Source organism: Diadema antillarum, unplaced genomic scaffold (assembly GCF_040938485.1).
Source record: "Diadema antillarum isolate AM-2024a unplaced genomic scaffold, OU_Dant_1.0 scf00000097, whole genome shotgun sequence".
Classification (NCBI taxonomy): domain Eukaryota; kingdom Metazoa; phylum Echinodermata; class Echinoidea; order Diadematoida; family Diadematidae; genus Diadema; species Diadema antillarum.
The window spans coordinates 961606-980188 of NW_027270986.1; the positions used below are offsets into that span (position 1 = coordinate 961606).

General features: G+C 38.3%; 1 protein-coding gene and 2 non-coding genes across 3 annotated transcripts in view; 1 reads left to right on the forward strand and 2 right to left on the reverse strand.

Annotated features, from left to right (window-relative positions):
- Nucleotides 1-236: 236 nt before the first annotated feature.
- On the reverse strand, nucleotides 237-309 carry Trnav-aac (transfer RNA valine (anticodon AAC)). The gene has a single exon. It is a non-coding gene; the product is annotated as a tRNA-Val (tRNA).
- Nucleotides 310-3663: 3354 nt separating this feature from the next.
- Nucleotides 3664-3736, reverse strand: Trnav-cac (transfer RNA valine (anticodon CAC)). The gene has a single exon. It is a non-coding gene; the product is annotated as a tRNA-Val (tRNA).
- A 155-nt stretch (nucleotides 3737-3891) lies between these two features.
- LOC139718575 (chromodomain-helicase-DNA-binding protein 1-like) overlaps nucleotides 3892-18583 on the forward strand; it is a 55482-nt gene continuing 40790 nt past the window's right edge. Inside the window, exons 1-7 of the mRNA XM_071630042.1 lie at nucleotides 3892-3938; nucleotides 4808-4926; nucleotides 6888-7356; nucleotides 12662-12742; nucleotides 13865-13953; nucleotides 17043-17161; nucleotides 18081-18222. Coding sequence (XP_071486143.1) covers nucleotides 4889-4926; nucleotides 6888-7356; nucleotides 12662-12742; nucleotides 13865-13953; nucleotides 17043-17161; nucleotides 18081-18222 — 938 coding nt within the window. The 5' untranslated portion in view covers nucleotides 3892-3938; nucleotides 4808-4888. The remainder of the gene's footprint in view (nucleotides 3939-4807; nucleotides 4927-6887; nucleotides 7357-12661; nucleotides 12743-13864; nucleotides 13954-17042; nucleotides 17162-18080; nucleotides 18223-18583) is intronic.

The window sequence follows — 18583 nt, forward strand, 5'->3', positions numbered from 1 at the left end:
TTTTTTTTTTTGTATGTGCAGGCCTATGGGTCTTTTAAAATGGTGAACATACTCGACATTACATGAACATCCCTATCTTCATGACAAAATTCTCTCTTGTTAATGTAAAAGAGATGATGTTGCTGATTAAAAAAAAAAAGAAAATTGCATAAGAAAAATAAAATTCTGCCATAACAAACAAACAACAAAAGAAACGAAAGAAAAAAAAAAGAAAAAAAGAAAAAAAAAAAAACCAATGTTTTCGCCCGGGATCGAACCGGGGACCTTGAGTGTGTTAGACTCACGTGATAACCACTACACTACGAAAACAACTTGCCAGTGCGGAGGCATCAATATAATATATCTTCTTTATCCAAGGCTGCTCATTCTGCTAGTCTTGAATTGATACATTGTATACGTTGAACTATTATAATTGTTCATTGTATTGCGGCAAGGGTAAATAACAAAAAAAAAAAAAAAAAAAATGCCAGAAATCATTCATCAGCAGCATTTTTTGGCACTCATTTAGGAACATTATGGAACATTATAAAGATTTATTGCATTGACATTGAGAAGAGAAAGCACATATAATTATTTGTGTCTGAAATTCTAACTCTATCGATCGTGCGCACAACAAAAGACAGAGCCGAAGATGGCTTAGTCTGGTTTCCAGACCCTATTTCAACTGTGCTACTTTTGCAAAATGCGCCCGTCCGAGGCAACGAAGTCGCTGCCTTTGCATAGAAGAAATAAAAAAGAGAAAGAAAATGCAAATGAACTAAAATGTAAGGCTGTGGATAAGAAAAATTTTTGGTACAAGGTTCATGGTGACCAGCAACTACTTTCTCCGCGGTCAGGTTCCAATACCAAACTACAAAATTTCTTTGTGTAGGGACTAATAGTTTTTTCCTGTGTAGATTGATATTCTAATTACTATCGTGATGTGGGTTTATTGGGCTAAAGTTATTTGATAACTCCTTTTTGCACTTAAAATGGAACGGATATTATACGTTTAGCAGAAATTTTTGCATTTAACAGTATTCGGTTTGAGACACAGGGTTTGGTGCACCCTTCCTCCACGGGACGGAGTTACGTGAATAAACATGTGTGGACGTGTGTGTGCGTCACAGAACTCTTAAGAGTTCTGTGGCGTGCGTCCACCCATGATCGTGATTGCCGACATTGTACAGCACCCCCTTACCTTTTCTGGAGATCGGGTGCGTCCAAAAAGCGTCGCAAAGGGGTCGAAATTTGTTTTCAGTAACAACTGCTCCATTTCCGTGACAAATTTGCTCTAAGCCAATCAGATGTAAGGATTTCAGTAGCTTATAACAACTATCACAACTTGTTACTGATCACAAGTTTTTTATGAAACGAGGCCCAGGTTTTAGACATAGGCCCTGCGATGTCGTCGATATATTCCCTGGAAAAAAAAAAGAGGGGTCTATCGCTAAAACTGATTTTCAACGTTCAGGGAAGTAAAATTTAGAAGAATACACTCATAATTATAAAGATCTGTAATTCAACATTACATCGGGGTCTGGGAATCCGAAATGTTGCGGATTTGAACAGTTCAGGAGATTCTAGAATCAATGAATCCCAGATAGCACTGATAGGGGCCAATATCTATAGCTGTATTACGTGTGAATATTGAGGGAATGTAGCAAAATCGGTCATAGATGACATCAGCGAAGTCCGAGGGAAATCAAACAATCTATTCGAAAGTTAGGATTTTTTTCAGTTTTGGTGCAGTCATCACTGGCTGAGAAGACTACGTACGCTTACACTCTATGACGTCATGCATGGACAACAATATAAAGAAAATTCAACATATTTTACATATAAAATGTATTGACCTATCCTGTTTTAGAAAGCAGGGGGAATTATAATTAGGCGTACCGTATGATGTCAGTTTATAATACAACAAGTTGTGGGAATATGAGTTAAGGGAATTCCAAGATGTGGCATATGTTTTTAGTGTTTTCTTCTTATCGTACATTCGTGACGTCACAAACTCTGGTATAGCATTCTCACCCAGCCATAGCTACACCAAAACTTTGTATTGTCCGACTTTTCTCGAACTTCATTTCCCTTTAACTCTAGACTTCTGTTCAACTGAATTCCTAGTTGTTGTTTTTCAGGAAATTATCATTCCATCTTCTCATAGCATTTATTCAAAATGCCATTATCGTTGGTAGTGACCGCTAAACTTTGCACCATAACGAAACACGAGAAAGACATACAAGGGGTGCAATTCTCATGTGACGTAATACAGTAAGCAGGGGCGGATCCAGGAATTCTGTAAAGGGGGGGGGGGCGTGACTAATATTTCTAGTGCCACTTCCGGGTTTCATTTCATTGTTTTTCTTTTTATTTCTTTTGTTTTTTACGAAAATTAAAGGGGGGCGTGCGCCGGTTGCGCCCCCCTCTGGATCCGCCACTGGTAAGCCACCGTAGGGTCCAGGAGGTGTATAATTATAGGACACGGAAAATTAGCTTTGTCTGAGAATGCCCACGCCACCCCCCCCCCCCGCTATAGATCATAAAGTTTAACAACAACAACAACAACAACAACAACAACAACAACAACAACAACAAAGTCTATCATGATGGGCCCATGTCATATCGACAATATTTCATGAAAGTCCCATGGTAAGGTTATACCTGAAATAATCATTATTTTCTGTATTATACTCTTCTGTGTAGTGAGTAACTCATGAAAATAGGTTCTATCAATGAACACGAATAATCAAGACATCATACGAATTAATGTTCTTGGTAATTGAAAGTTACTTCGAAATTAATTGAACATCCACCCCCCCCCCCAAAAAAAAAAAAAAAAAAAAATCTTAACTGAAGATGAATAATGGAACGATAATGTTTTAGTTCTGTATAGTGAGTAATGAGTATAGTATAAGGTGTCGTGCTGGCCGAGTGGATAAGAGCGCACGTTTCTGAATCGCATGAGCGTGATTTAAGGTCGTGGGTTCGAGCCCCACAAAGCCAGACACGTTTGCCCTTCAGTAAGGCAATTTATCCACATTGCTGCTCTCCACCCAGGAGTATAAATGGGTACCCGGTAGAATGAGAATGTTAATGTTGGTCGATAAGCACGTGCGCACCTGTAAAATGGCGACTGGCTGGAATGCTCCCCAGGGAGTGGAAAGTGAGTACTGTCAGCGCCATCTGTGGGATCATTTCGAAACCGTCTAACGGTTGATCACAGTGGCTAGTATTTTCGTCAAATTTTCTATGTGCTTGTAAATATCTGTAAATAAATTGTATAATGTAAATAGCACCAGTCTGCAAGAATCTTCAGTCTATTGAAGGAGGCAGACTTAATCAGAAGAAGAAATAAAAGTATCCAGACACCGGGGTAATGATAGAGTGGATTTAGCGCAATATAAATTCATATTATTATCATAATTATTATTATTATTATTATTACTATTATTATTATCATCATTATTATTATTATTATCATTATTATAGGGCTTTCACAGCGCCATGTGAGTCGCCGTCATCATCAACATTATCATTTGGTTCACCACCATAACCATTTCTCACTAAAAGAACAGAAAATGGAATCAAGTCAAGAAATTCAGCGCGGAGAAAATTTGAAGAAAAAAAAAAAAAAAAGAAGGAGAAATAAAAACAGAAATAGAAAAAAAAAAAAAAAAACATTGTTTTCGCCCGGGATCGAACCGGGGACCTTGCGCGTGTGAGGCGCACGTGATAACCACTACACTACGAAAACATCCTGTCCAGTTGAGCGGATTTATAATATATATTCTGTTTAATTAACACCGTTTTCCACGGTTATGCTCTGTACTTACCATTTTGTTCATGGCGCATCTCCCATAATGCTCCACCAAACTCGTCATTGGCCAAAGGAAAAAAATACAGGGATCATGTAGCATGGCGTCGACTACATTCGAAGCTTCATTCGCGGTGAAGAGGTGAATATTTTGCTTTGCCCGCTTTTCTGATTTCACCCAATCACTGTTCTACGTTGTCTTTAATGTTTCAATACCCACTTAATATATGTGTCGATCCAAATTTAATTGATTTTAGTACCCCACATTTGTCTCTTCGTAGTGCATAATGAGCTGGTGTTTTGACCTGGCGAAGTGGGAGCCATTTTTGCTTGCGAGAGAGTTCTATCATGTTGGTTATTTGCACGTACGCGACTTGTACACCGTGCCCCTTGGACATTTCAATCAAGGCGTATCTCTGACTGTTATGTTTTACGTTATTGTATCCAAAATACACTATCTGTGCACCAGGTCTCATCCCCAGTTATGTGTCAAAGGTATATTTCGTATGATGTGATTTACAAGATATCGTTCAGTGCCATATAAAATGACTTTTCATGTAAATTTAACTGGTCCAATTTGTGGCACATCAATCTCTTGTCCCAAAACTGTGTTCCATATTCTTTCATTTATATCTTCAAAATCAAGTCAATATTCTCGAAAATGTCATCAGACCATGTTAGTTTGTCTATTTTTAGACTAGTTTTGCCTAGTGTCTGTTGTTTACATCTTGAGAATATTTTTTTATCTCCTCTATTTTTTCCATGGCACCAACCTGAGCAAAATGTGACACTGTTCTTTATGCATGGGACTGTTGTAATCTGCCCTGAAAATTGATTTATTTGACACTAGAATGCATGTTTTGCCATGATTAAGTGTCTTAGAGTGTTTTATTGTATTAATTTAGCTTTTGTATGAGATTTGTGACTAAATTTTGAGTAATTTATTGAGTTTCTACATATTTCCCCATTTATTTTTCATTGTGGTCACCATCTTTACTTTTTTCTTTACAGGCTGAAGTAATGATAACAAATTTCTGATGATTGAAAGTCTGAAAAATCTCCTAAAACAACTCAACTGTATTATATTGGAAAATGGACAGCAATTCCTCAGCAGAGGAAGACAACTCAAGGTAAATTCTAAACTTGCATGCTGTCTTTTGTCATTAGACTCTAGTCTGTTGTAGGATGCCAAACTGTGTAACACTGTATTTCATGCGATAAGTATTTCATATTGATTTTGTGAATTAGAAGTGTGTATAGAACTCTAGATTTGCATTCATGCAGAGTACAACCCATGTGAATACAAAGGAATGACCAAGGAATGATGTTTGTTGAAGCAGAGGACGAATTTTAATACTTCTGAGCTATGCCAGTTTGAAAAGAACTATTCTAATATATAGCGAATACATACAATGTAAGCATTCACATAAGAACGATTGTGTTTGTCTGGACTACACTGTACAATGCCTAAGTGTCAAGATTGTACATTGTATGAGATTTGTCTCGTATTTCAATCAGAAATGTCTGCATTGTGAACACTTCTAGATTACTTTTCCCTGGACAAACCAGATTGTTTGCCAGGCAGTGGACCACGTACTGCTCTTTAGATAGAATTAGAAAATAGCCTTAAACCATTAGAGTCTATAGTGATATTCATGGATGTTACTGCACTGTTTGCCAGTATTTGAAACATATGCTGTGACTAATTATTTAATAGGCAAATGTCCTAATGACAAAGTCTTTTTCTGTGCATTGTGAATGGTAATTTTGCTTCCTTGAAATTGTTTGACAAATATTAGTGGAATATTCTGCCATGCTGTATACTGAACAGTGTGTTCAGCAGTATTGCACATCTCCAATATAGTACAGTGTAAGGATGTTCTACTGAGGCACAAGTACAGCTGTATGTCACTGAAACTTCTGTTCATATTCGTCCACAAGTTGTTTTGACTGGTACATTGTATATTTTTGCTTATTGCTGAAATTGTTTATATGTCAACACTTCAATTCGATGCCTGCCCGGCATTAAGAGCCCCAAGGCTTGCAAGCTCAAAAATCACACACAAAAAATGATGATCACATCATATGAAAGAGCTTTCAAAACTCTGTCAAATGATGTCATGTGCAAAAATTGGATTTTGGAAAGAAATGTCATGCTACGGCCCTTCTGCCAGGCAGGCAAGTGTATTCAGCTTTGCAGACGACACATACAAGTCTACACTGTATTTGGGTTTGGATGGTACCACTTTCATGGTGATGCATCGATGTCTCTAGGGCTCCATATAGAAAATCTATACCCTTTCTGTAGATATTTTAATAGTTTTTTATGAGCACTACAAGATCATTTTTTTGATGCTGTCAGATTTCATACGATTTCATTGGTGACATCGTGTTACTGTATCAAAGTCATTGCTATGGCTTGTCCTGTGTGTGAATAAACTTTCACATGATTTTTTTTTCCAGTTCCAGAAGCAGAAAGTCTTTGTTTTCAGCAGCTAGCAATAACAAAAATCAAGTGTAATTTAGGGTGATTATTCAATTTATGAAGCTGACATGATTTGTACTATGTACAAGATTATGCACTATTAACTGGAATACTGTACATGTACATGTAGCTGTTAGTCCATAAGGCAGTTGCAATATGCTTGCGTGATACTAGTATGCAACTGTACTTTACACTTTGTATCATTCATATGTAACTTTCATTAATGTATAACATTCAGATTAAGAAATGTTCAAATGCTATAGCAAAAGTAATCCACACAAGCATTTCAGTATGCAATGCATTGTATGCATGATAGTAATAGAATACACTGTTGTAGGCCTTAGCTGAAGTGCAAATGTTTGAATCAAGTGTTTGATTATGTTACATTTGTACTGAATAGCAATACCATTGTCCATGTAGCATTGTACAGTTAGATTTAGCTCCTGTTGTCCGATTAATCTTTTTAAAAAAATTTTATAATCATATGATGTGTTATTTCATTTCTTTCAGTCTTTTTATTCATATTGTTCCACCATTTATGTTCACTTTGCTTTATATTTTAATTGGCTGATGTATTCCAACTATTTTTTTTTTTTTATTGCATAGTGCTGATGAAAATGTGTCACCACAGCAAGAGAGCAGTGATGAAGTTAATCACTCTGGCTCTGCCTCAGAATCAGAGGAACATAGTGAAGGAGAAGCTGCAAGTCATTCAGAAGCTCATTCTGCATCGGGATCAGATAACAATATGGAGGAAGAGGAGGAAGAGGAAGATGCAGAAGAAGGAGATGAGGACGAAGAGCAGGAAGAACAGGAGGAGGAGGAGGAGGAAGAAGCCAATGGGGATGATGATGAGGAGGAGGAAGAGGAAGAAGAGGAGGAGGACAATGAGCAGGACGATGAAGAAGAGGAAGAGGAGGAGGCGGAGGAGGAGGAGGAAGAAGAGGAAGATGATGCTGATGGGGAAGAAGATGGGAGTAATGACGAGGAGGATGACAAAGATGAATCTGAGGAGGACCGCCCCGGAGGTGGACGCCGTCTCAGCCGCAAGGATAGCATGGAAGAAATGAAAATGGTAAGTTACTCTCAAGAAATGATTCTGATAATATGTACTGTAGTACACTTGCAGTGATGAATAATGTGTTGGTTATGTGGACTTGTGGCACATGTATTTGACTGTGTTGTCACTTTTTTTTTTGGGGGGGGGGGGCATTGACCCCTCCCTTACCTGATGTTGGTTGTAATTTTAAGATCTGAAATCTTTGTGAAATTCTTTACAAGGTTATGCACTTGTTTGACCCTTACTTAGGACTTTTGCTCCTAAAGGTCAGATTGGCAATCTTGTTTGTTTGTTTGTTTTTGCTGTGTAATGTGTTTTTATTTCTTTTCATTTGAATACATACAAGTATTATCTATAATTCTATTTCTACTTCCTTATGTGTTAGTATTTCATTGTTTAAAACTTATAATTTGCTGACTGCATTACTTCATGTTCTGTCGCCAGTATTTTATTGTCTTAACCCGTTGAGGACGATCCTGAATACACTTGGGCAGGTGTCTGTTGAAAGTGCATGTTGTAGCAAAATCAAACCATCATCAACGTGTTAAAGGACAAGTTCACCTTCATAGACATGTGGGTTGAGTGAATGCAGCAATATCAGTAGAACACATCAGTGAGAGTTTGAGCAAATTCAGACAATCCGTTAAAAAGTTACGAATTTTTGAAGTTTCTGCTCATTCACGGCTGGATGAAAAGACTACTATAGCTTGTGATGTCACATGAGTACAACGATATAAAGAAAGAATAAAGAAAATTCAACATATTTCCATTTTTCTCGCATAACAAAAGAACACTCGACTTCTCTCTTTCAGGAGGCAGGGGGAATAATATTACCCTTAACATACTTCAGTAGCAAGTCGAAGAAATGTGCACATTATTCAAAAAGTAAAGTTTTGTGAAATTCTCTTTTTATTTTCTTTATATAGTTGTACGCATGTGACATCGTACACTGTAGTAGTCTTCTCTTCCAGCAGTGACTGAGCAGATACTTAAAATATTTGTTTTTTTTGAACGGATTGTCCAATTTTCCTCAAACTTTCACTGATGTGTTCTACTAATATTGCTGCGTTCTCTCAATCCTTATGTATATGAAGGTGGACTTGTCCTTTAACAGATGTGCAGTTTGTGTTCTACTAGCAGCTGAAATCCATGCAGTTGTACATTGTACGTAATAATTGACAGGGTATTGAAAGAGCACATAATCTAGCTCCTCTTGGAGGCAGGGAAATCATCTGTCTTGAAAGATATCCGTAACAAGTCAAGAAAATTTGTTCAACATTCATGCGGTGTTTTCATACATTCTGTCCTTCAACTACTATGGTAGTTCTGGAGCATATTCATGTACAGGGAAGCATGTGGAATCAACTAAAACTCACTCTACAAATTCAGAACTTTGTTATGAATTGTGTGATTTCTATCAAACATTCTGACTGTTCCACTACTATTCCTGCATTTGGTGACTGGGCAAGTATGGATATTTTAGAAGTCTTCCTTTTCAAAGGTTAATTTTCCAAGGGCAGTGGTTAAAACCAGTGAAGTTCATGGAAATGAAATGAGCCATATATCTCCAGGGGCAGAATGATGTAATTATGTATGAAGGCAGAAGCAGTCAATCAGAAGCCGCATTTACACTTACTAACATCGCGATTTTTAAAATCGCGATATTTTGGTCCACCGTTTACACTTGCGCAAAAGCATGCGAAGTTTGAGCTTCACACGAAACATCGCGATTTTTTGGTCGGTAGTGCGCATGCGTAATTTACCTCTTTTCAACACGGCAGCTGAGTGGAAGCGCGCACTATTCTGTTCGTTTTCACTGCAGTGCAGTATACAGTATACACGTATTTTGATCACAGCCAGCTGGTTGGAATGTTGAGCAGGGCTTTTTATCAGTACAATGCACACATAAATTTGTGCTTCTCGCGACTGTTTACTTACGGTAAAACTATAGAGCTTGCTATATTAGATCACATACGTAGTAGGTGTGTAAAACTTCATCTACAGCAGCATTCAGGAGGATCATGAAATTTTGCCGATATGACGAAAGTGAGAAGTAGGACTTGGAAGTTAGGACTGGTATTTTATCAGGCGACAGCAAGAACTCACACTTGTTACGTACTCCTGTATTCCACAAACAATGTATATCGAGAGCAGTACGGGCACTCCCACAATCTGAATCAACGCATTTTCTGGGAGAACATAATTTTGTTAACTCGTCATGGGGTGATGATACGTGGTTGGAGAACTTCAAGTTTGCTATGTAGTAGTTTTCACGTACTAGTTTCATCAGGGAGAGGGAGGTGAGAGACCACGAGCCGATCGAGGATCGGCCGTTTAGACCTGTACACAGCTGTCTATACCGTGTGTGTAGTACTCTGGCCAGTGACCGACGTACTCTCTACACGTTCCAAAGAGGGGAGCGCGCGTAAACTCCCGGTGCAATCCGATACCGAAAGTCACGTGATGAAAAATCGCGATATTTCTGCGGCTTGGGTTTACACTCGCTAACTTCGCCTCAAACTTCGCGAAGTTTCAAAAAATCGCACTCCGGTTGGCGATTTTTCTGGCGATGTTTCGAGGGCGTTTGGGTGTAGTTGCTTAGCAACTTACACCCAAATGTCGCGATTTTAGAAAAATCGCGATTTTTCCAAGCAAGTGTAAATGGGCCTAGAGTCGACTGCTCGCCTGCAGTCAAATTGGCTCTAGTTCTGTCTCCACCCTGCATTGTGCAGGAGGTATTTTTGGATTTTCCATCTCTACCACATCTTGTTACTGTGATGTGAGAAAACAGCTTCATCAATTTCTTAGTACAGTACCTGGCCCAGGAATGCTATATGAGTATTGGATGTGCTGATAAGAATTGGGGCAAAAGCCACGGAGGTCAAAGGTCACTAAACTTTTGCTGCAAATGGTGTTTTCCAGCTGTGATTTGTATAGGAGTGTCCATTGGTAAAATGATTTGGTACAGACAGATAGCCATGTTAATAGATAAGTATTTGATTGAAAGGACAGTGACCGGGAGTATATGGTCAAAGGTCATTGTACATTGTACTTTGGGAATTGTAGTCATTTTCAGTCACTACTTTAACCATGATTGCCTAGTGATGTTATAAATTTGTAGAATTAAACTGACAATTATCTGCATGATCGTAAAAAGCTCAAGGTCAAACATAGATGTACTATGGTTTCGAATGTTATTCTTGAGCCATATTAACTTCAGTTAAGAATTTCCAATGGTAATATTTTAATGTTAAGAAGGATAGAATTCAACTGACTATTTGAAATACAAGATGAAAGATCAAAGATTAGTGCTGAAGGTCACAACAACTTACCTAAATGAGTTATCATCTGGCTACAAATTTCATTAGTAAGATCATTGATACTGATCGTTAGTGTTAATGTTAATGAGCAGAAATAATGTTGGAAGTATTTCCTAGTACAGGGAGGATTGGTAAAGGTCAGTTCCGGGTCCATGGGTTAGTTCATGGAGCTCCATCAAAATGTAAATGAAAGGCAGTGTTCGTATGGCAGATATAGTGATTAGTGTTAGTACCCATTTTTGTCTTGTCAGCATACATTTTATGTAGCAGAAGCGAGACAATACATGTACATTGTACAGTACAAATTACAATTCGTACATTGTACATGTGTACAAATGTACGTATTACATGTGTACATGTACAGTGTAGGCTTCACTATTCCATTGCAGTGTTGGCTGCATCATCACTTATTTGGTGTACTGTACTCGCAATAACTTTCCACAGTTTTGAGCTATTGTATGACCACCAAACTCACACCACAGGTACATAACCTAAAAATGCTGGTCAGGTTTCAATATGGATGAAGTCCAATAAGTTCAAAGGTCAAAAGGTCAATGAAATTTCCCTGATATGCACTGTAACCTCCACAGTGTTGTGGTTACTGGTGTGCTCTCAATAACTTCACACAGCTTTGAGCTATAATCACGAAAGTCACACCACATCACCTAAAGATGTTGGTCAGGTTTGAATATTGATGATGTCCAATAAAGTGAAAGGTCAAATGGTCAATGAATTTTATGTGATGAGCACTGAATTCATAGTATTGTGGTGTAGAATACAGGTATGTACTCAATGACTTTCAAGAGCATTTTGATGAAGCTAAGACCAAATTTATGCCACAGGTACATCACTTAAAGATGTTGCAAAAGTGTAAATATTGGTCAAGTCCAACAAGGTCAAAGGTCAAAGGTCAATGAACTTTCCGTGATACACACTACTCTTATTATTGTAGGCCTACATACATGTACTGGAGTGTACTCTTGATAACTCTCCACAGCTCTGACAGCTATGAACATGAAATTCACACCACAGGTACATTGATCTAAAGAAGTCAGTCTAATTTGAATATTGGTGAAGTTGGACAAGGTCAAAGGTCAACAGTTGATGAACTTTCCATAGTAAGCACTGTACTCACAGTATTGTGATGTACTCAACTGTCAACAACTTTGAGCTTGGACCATAGAACTCACACCACAGGTACATTACCTATGGATGCCGGTCATCTTTGATTATGGGTGAAGTCTTACAAGGTCAAAAGGTCAATGAACTTTCCTTGATAAGCACTATACTCACAATTGGCGTATACTCTCAGTAACTGCCCAGAGCTGTGAGCTAGTATGACCACGAACTCTCACCACAGGTATTATCTGAAAATGCCTCTGAGATTATGTTCAGATATTGTTGAAGTCTTGTAAGGTCAAAGGTCAATAAACGTAAACTCTCTACTACAGTCTTGGGGTGTACTCTTAACACCCTCCACAGCTTTGAGCTTTGACCATGAAATGTGTACACATACATTTGATACTACAGTGAAGCTCATGTAGTAACTTCATGAGCCTTTGATGACCTTTGCTCTGCATTTGTATTTGACATTAAACTATTTTTCAGCTTCTTCAGAGCTTTATGCCATTCCCGTGCTTGGAAATTGTTACTGATCCTTATACAATTTGCAATTTACACATGAGATATTGCTTGGTGTTTGCCCTTGTTTCTCTTCATTAATGCTTAACATACAAAGAGAACTTTGCATTTTTTGTTGTATTTTTTTCCCCATAAACGGGTGACTGCTTTTAGTGTATTTTGCCCCTACATTGTACATTGTCACATTCTAGCATGTAAAGTTTCTGAAAATTTTAATCATTATAGCCATTTTTTTGATGCACATGTATGTATGTTAGCATACACAAAAGAAATCATGGAAGAACCAGACCACGCAGATGTCTTTATCATCACTGTAAATATTACACAGGTATCAATTTTCTGTATTTTCCAATAAACAGATGTGGGAAGAATTTCCTGATATCTATGGTGTGCGACGTTCAGCCAGGTCTAGGAAAGAGGTTGAAAGATTCCAAGTCAAGGTAATCTAATTGTTCACTTACACGATAAACTGAATGTATATGTTACAGTTCTGTATTTCATTTTTAGCCCGGTTATTCATTGTATTATCGGACTTAGCGGATTGTTTGTACTCAAAATATGACCTATTTTTTTAGTACTGTTTTCTATGTACACCAACACGCTTTTCCACGGGAGTGCTTTTACATCTCAGAATCTTCTGCACATGGGAGGACATAACAATGTTTATGGTTTGCTGTCACGATTACAGTAAGTACTGTATACGCCGAATATTTTGCAAGGTTTTTATTTTCTCGAATTTCACAAATTGGGTATTATTCGCGAGTTTAAAATCACACGAAACATATTCACTCTGATTCCGAAATGAATGTGACGTGTACGCATGCATTTTTTAATTCTGTACTGAATCGCGAATTTAACCACTCGCGAAATTGTCGGAAAGTCCCGATATCATCATCTTTGCATACAAGTGATGTATCCAAGCACAATTTACGTGGATTGTAATGCATAGTGTGGGTGGTTCTGGGCTTCTAGCTGCAATATGATAGTGTGTGAGATGTGTCATTGGTTTTCCAGTCACTCTCTGCATTTATCCTGTTAAATGATAAAAAAGTGAGTTATGGCAGGTATAACTTTCAGCACAGCAGAATTAGTCAAAACATTCCTTCTGCCATACTTCTTCTTTTCTGGGGAAAAGAACACTGAAAAGACTGTGAAATCATATGAAGTGAGGTTGTTTCGTTTCCACTGCGATTCAAGATCACGTGCATATTTCTGTTCAGATGGAAGCATTTGTTCAAGAATCTCTAGATGGCCATTTGGTATGATTTTCTATACTGGGGGGGGGGGGGGGGTTCTGGAAAATGTGCAATTTGAGACTTTAGTGTTGCAAAACCACCGAGCATAGTTTTCATCATGCATTTGTCCAGTCAGTGTTCATTGCATGATATGAGCACATGTTTGAATATTTGAGGAAGTCCTTTTCAAAAGTTGATGAAGGACCTACTATCCTGGTTTGTGGTTTGCCAAGTAATGGTCTAGACACATCACGCCATGTAGTGAAGACTTGAACAAGGGGGGAAAAAAAATAGTTCCGAGTGAAAGAGATTTTGATTGTTTGGCAGCAACCTGAGGAGGAGGAAGATGAAACACCTATCAAGAGAAGGAGGAGTGCAAGTACATCCAGCAGAGGCAAGGGCAGACCAAGAAAGAGGTACAGTGAGGTCTTATGTTTGACCTTTGCCCCCCTCCCCTTCCCCCCATGGATACCAGAGGTGTAAACACTACACATTTGTAACCTGCATATCGTCGGCAGAGAATGATAAGGGTGTTCAGTTGCCACTAAAGCCATAATGTTCGAGGCAACTTAACGCCCTTATCATTCTCAACCTATGAAATGTAGTATGAATTTGGGATACTTTTTGACTGTCTGTCTGTATGTCCCAGATCTTGTTAACCTTATATTAGAATACAATTGTACGAATGTTCTGGCATGCCAGGAACATTAAACGTGACTCATGTATGCCACATGTGATGTCAATGCACAGATCAGAATTTCTTGCAAAGTCTTGCAATGGTCGATGTTCAGGGGTCATTGTACTTTTACTTAAGTGTCATTGTCTGGCCACAGCTCTCAGAGTGTCTAGTGGTAATGATATGTTGTTAGAGGAATAATTGTGTGTTTGTATGAAGTAATGCGGGTGACAGGTAAAAAAGATCGAGGTGAATGCACTTAAAAATTTGGGCTTGAAATGTCACTTTCACTGTAGCACAGCAGCTAGGAAATTCCAGTGATAATGTAATTAGCTGCCATGGATAAAAATAGTTGGGAAACAGTTATTTCATTGTATGAAGAGGATCGAATTTCAATTGTTAGTGGTCAAAGTCAAACAACTTGATTTCTAATTGAATGAATAGCTATATGTATAGCAAAATATTAGAGAGTGAATAAGAAGGCACTGGCATTCCAGTTGGTTGTTTGCTGCATTCAAATTGTTATAGCCATTTCCCTACCACTATTACTTTAACAGGGTATGATGCCATCCTGGGGCTATGAAACTGAAATTGTATTGTTTTGTGTGTTTTTTTCCTATGTCTATGAGTTGTAATAGTTGTTTTTGTTTTTTCAAAGTGATAAGAGTGTTTATTTTTCTCTGTCGGGGGGGGGGGGGGGGTATTTGTATTTTTAAGGGATTGATGGAGTACTGGTTGAGGTGAGAATTTAGCCTTTAACTTCTTGCGAGATACTTTAAGCAACAATTTCATGAAATGTTGAAAAGGATACAATTCTAAGAGGAATTCAAACATAATTTGATGAAAATCGGTTTTGAAGTGGCTGAGATATTCTAAAACAAAGTAAAACAAAGCGATCTTAATAAAAGATGGGTCCTACCTTTTATTAGGATTGCTTTGTTATGCCTCCGCCACGAAGTGGTGCCGGAGGCATTATGTTTTCGGGTTGTCCGTCCGTCCGTACGTCCGTCCGTCCGTACGTACAACGTCCGTCCGTCCGTCCGCTTTCGTTTACGCGATAACTTGAGTAGTATTTATTGGAATTTTACCAAACTTGATCCAAGTATGAAGTATGATGGGGCAATTATTTGATTAGATTTTGGGTGAAATCGGCTGAAGGTCAAAGGTCAAGGTCAAATCATGAAATTGTATCCGTTTACGCGATAACTCAAGACTGGATCAAGCAAATTTCACCAAACGTTGTAGGAGGATGATGTATGATGGGACAATTACTTGATTAGTTTTTCAGTGAAATCGGACAGAGGTCAAAGGTCAAAGATCAAGGTCAAAATCCTAAAATTTATCTGTTTACGTGATAACTCAAAACTGGATGAAGCAGCTTTCACCAAACTTGGTCCAAGGATGATGTATGATGGGACAATTAGTTGAGTAGATTTTAGTGACATTGGCAAGAGGTCAAAGGTCAAAAGGTCAAGGTCAAATGCTACAAATGTTGCAATTTCCACCATATCTATGCAATGCCCGAAGGTATTTTCTTGAAACTTGGTGTGAACATGTACTATCGTGTAAAGATTCTCCAGAGAGAGTTTCATGTCATAAGGTCAAAGGTCAAAAGGTCAAAAGGTCAAAGGTTAGGTGAAAATGTTGCAATATCACTTTTCTCGCAAATGGTTCAATGTATCTTCGTGGAACTTGGTACACACGCATGTACTGACTGGCAGGGATTATCTAGGGAATTTAGGGGTCATGGGTCAATAGTCAGGGGTCAAAGGTCAAGGTCAACTCTCAAAATTTTACTATTTCCCTCGTATACTAGTATATCGTCGCTGGGGTGACAAGACCTTGTATCTGCAAATTTGGTGAAAATGACTTTTTTGGATTGATGGTCAAATAATGGGTTAAGTGATGTCCTGTCCAAATCCCAACTGTCTTACTCCAAAAATGAAGCCACCATGGCATGTCAAAGGAAAGGCTATCCCTTTCGCCACAGTGCTTTGGCTGCCATGTTTTTTGCTCTCCTGAACATTTGACATTTCGTAGATACGAGGTCTTGTCGCCCCAGCGACGATATGCAATGCTTGCATTATTAGTTTCAAAACTTAATATATGCATTACCTAATGGAGATTCTCTGGGAAATTTCCAGCCAGAAGGTCAAAGGTCAAAGGTTAAGGGTCAAAGGCCAGGTTTCAATGCCCCCCCCCCAAAAAAAAAAAAAATTAAAAATTAAAAATTAAAAATAAAAAAAATGAAAAAAATGAAAAAATGAAAAAAAAAATCTATTTTGTACCGTCATTACACTCTTTCTTCATACCTTGGAAATTAATCAATGCATAAACTTATAAAAAGGTCTGTCAGAATTCAAGTAAAAATTCTCAATTTCCCAAATATGTGTACCTGCACTCTTAGAAAATTATAGCAAACCCAGTTCAAGACATTTCTGACAAACCTGTCATTTCAGTATTTTGCCAGTTATGTGAAACTGTCATGGATCACACATTGTGAAGACGTTGTACTATACGCCTATAGGGAGAATCATGCATTATGGCGGAGGCATCAGTCGCCATAGCGACATTTCTAGTTTTAGATATCTCTGCCATTTCAAAACCAATTTTCACCAAATAAAATTTGAATTCCTCTTAGAATTGTATGCTCTTTCATATTTTGTAAGAGGTTTCTCATTATCTCCAAAAAAAAAAAAAAACATCAAGAAACGTTGGGAGCCTCAAGCCCATCTCAACCGAAACTGTATCATCCCTGTAATATCCTACTGACTGCGTTAACCAAAGCAACATCTATACTTTGCCATTGTCCCTTTCTCTTGAAACCAGTACCACATCCAGAGCAAGCAGGCTGAGTGAAACGTCCGAGGAGAACGACAGTGAAGAGTCCGATTTTGAGCCCACCACCAAGAAGGTCGCAAGAAAAAAGAAGCCTGCCAAGAAAATGGGTGAATATTGAATTCAGTATGAATTGAGTCTCATCGGGCTGAGCATTGTTGTGGAAATTTTATAGTTGTTCTCTTGCATAATTAGTGAACATTGTTTGTCGGAGATGAGTACATTTCCAGGGAAAGATTGATATTTCTTAGGCACTGGGGACCAAAGTCACAAGAGCATTGATGACTTGTATACTAAATGAGACAAATACTGAAGAAGTTCTATCAACCTGAGGTATGCATGTACATTGATTTTAGTTTGGCTGTGTTCACATGTAATTAACTCTCGGAATCTATGAACTAGCTGTCTGACTCACAATACTGAATCAATGAACAAAGTCTTACCTCCTTTTTAATCTTCACACTGCTATACATGCTTTTTCGTCAAGGCAATAATTTTCAAATAATGCACATTACACATTGCATTACTAAGAATTTTCTATCCAATAGTAACTTTGGAACAGTCAGAGAGTTGAGAAGTTACAGAGGGTGGATACTTTTACAAACACCTATCTGAGTAAAGTGCTGTATTTGCTATGAAATGGTGTCGGGGATTTAAATTCCGCTGCATCCATTTTTGCAAGATTCCCAGGCCGGCACCGTGTCCAAGCTAACTAAATCACATGCATAAACATTGCAATATGCAATGCAGCTTAGCGCAGAAGAGCAGTTGTCGATACCAGTCATCAATGTGCTTATGTCCAATGAAAAATAAATTTGTGCCTTCACACAGAATAATAGATTGGTCATGTGACAGCTCACAGCACATCATTCGAGTAGGATCCTTATGACCATGTTATAAATTCTATTAATTGCTTATTGCTGAAAAGAGCCAGGGGCAATATAAACCTAATCAAGCAGAGATAGAGATGATGTAGCCACAATGTGATATTTCAAAATGTATTCCTCTTGTGTGTGTGTCCACCGACAGCCAAGCAAAATTCCATGAGCAAGAAGGGTGGCCGAAGTGGCAGCGGGAAACGCAAGCAAAGGAGTCTCTCTAGTGAGGATGAGACTGACAGTGATGACATCAAGAGATCGGCGTCAACTCGTAAAGCGACGGCTGGCATCAGGTGGGCTGAGCTTGATGCTTCAGGTTGTAATGCTTAACTCGAAATAAGGAAGTCGTCCAAAGGTTGGGTCAGCATTTCCAACTCTGAGCTTCATACATGTCTATTTGCATGGGTGCAGTTTGATAATCTCTCCTTCAATGTGCACACCCAATGAATTTGTTGCATTTTTGCAGATGTAAACTTACTCAAGAGATGAGGTCAAGCTAAATGTTTTCACTTTGGTCATTGTATCACAATTAATGTTATATGATTTGGAGATGCTCACATGAAAATGTTCCAGGATAAAGAATCCTGTGATGGGTTTGAAACTACTTGTATATTACCAGAACTGTGTCTGTCAGATTGTGATTCTTCCATGTAA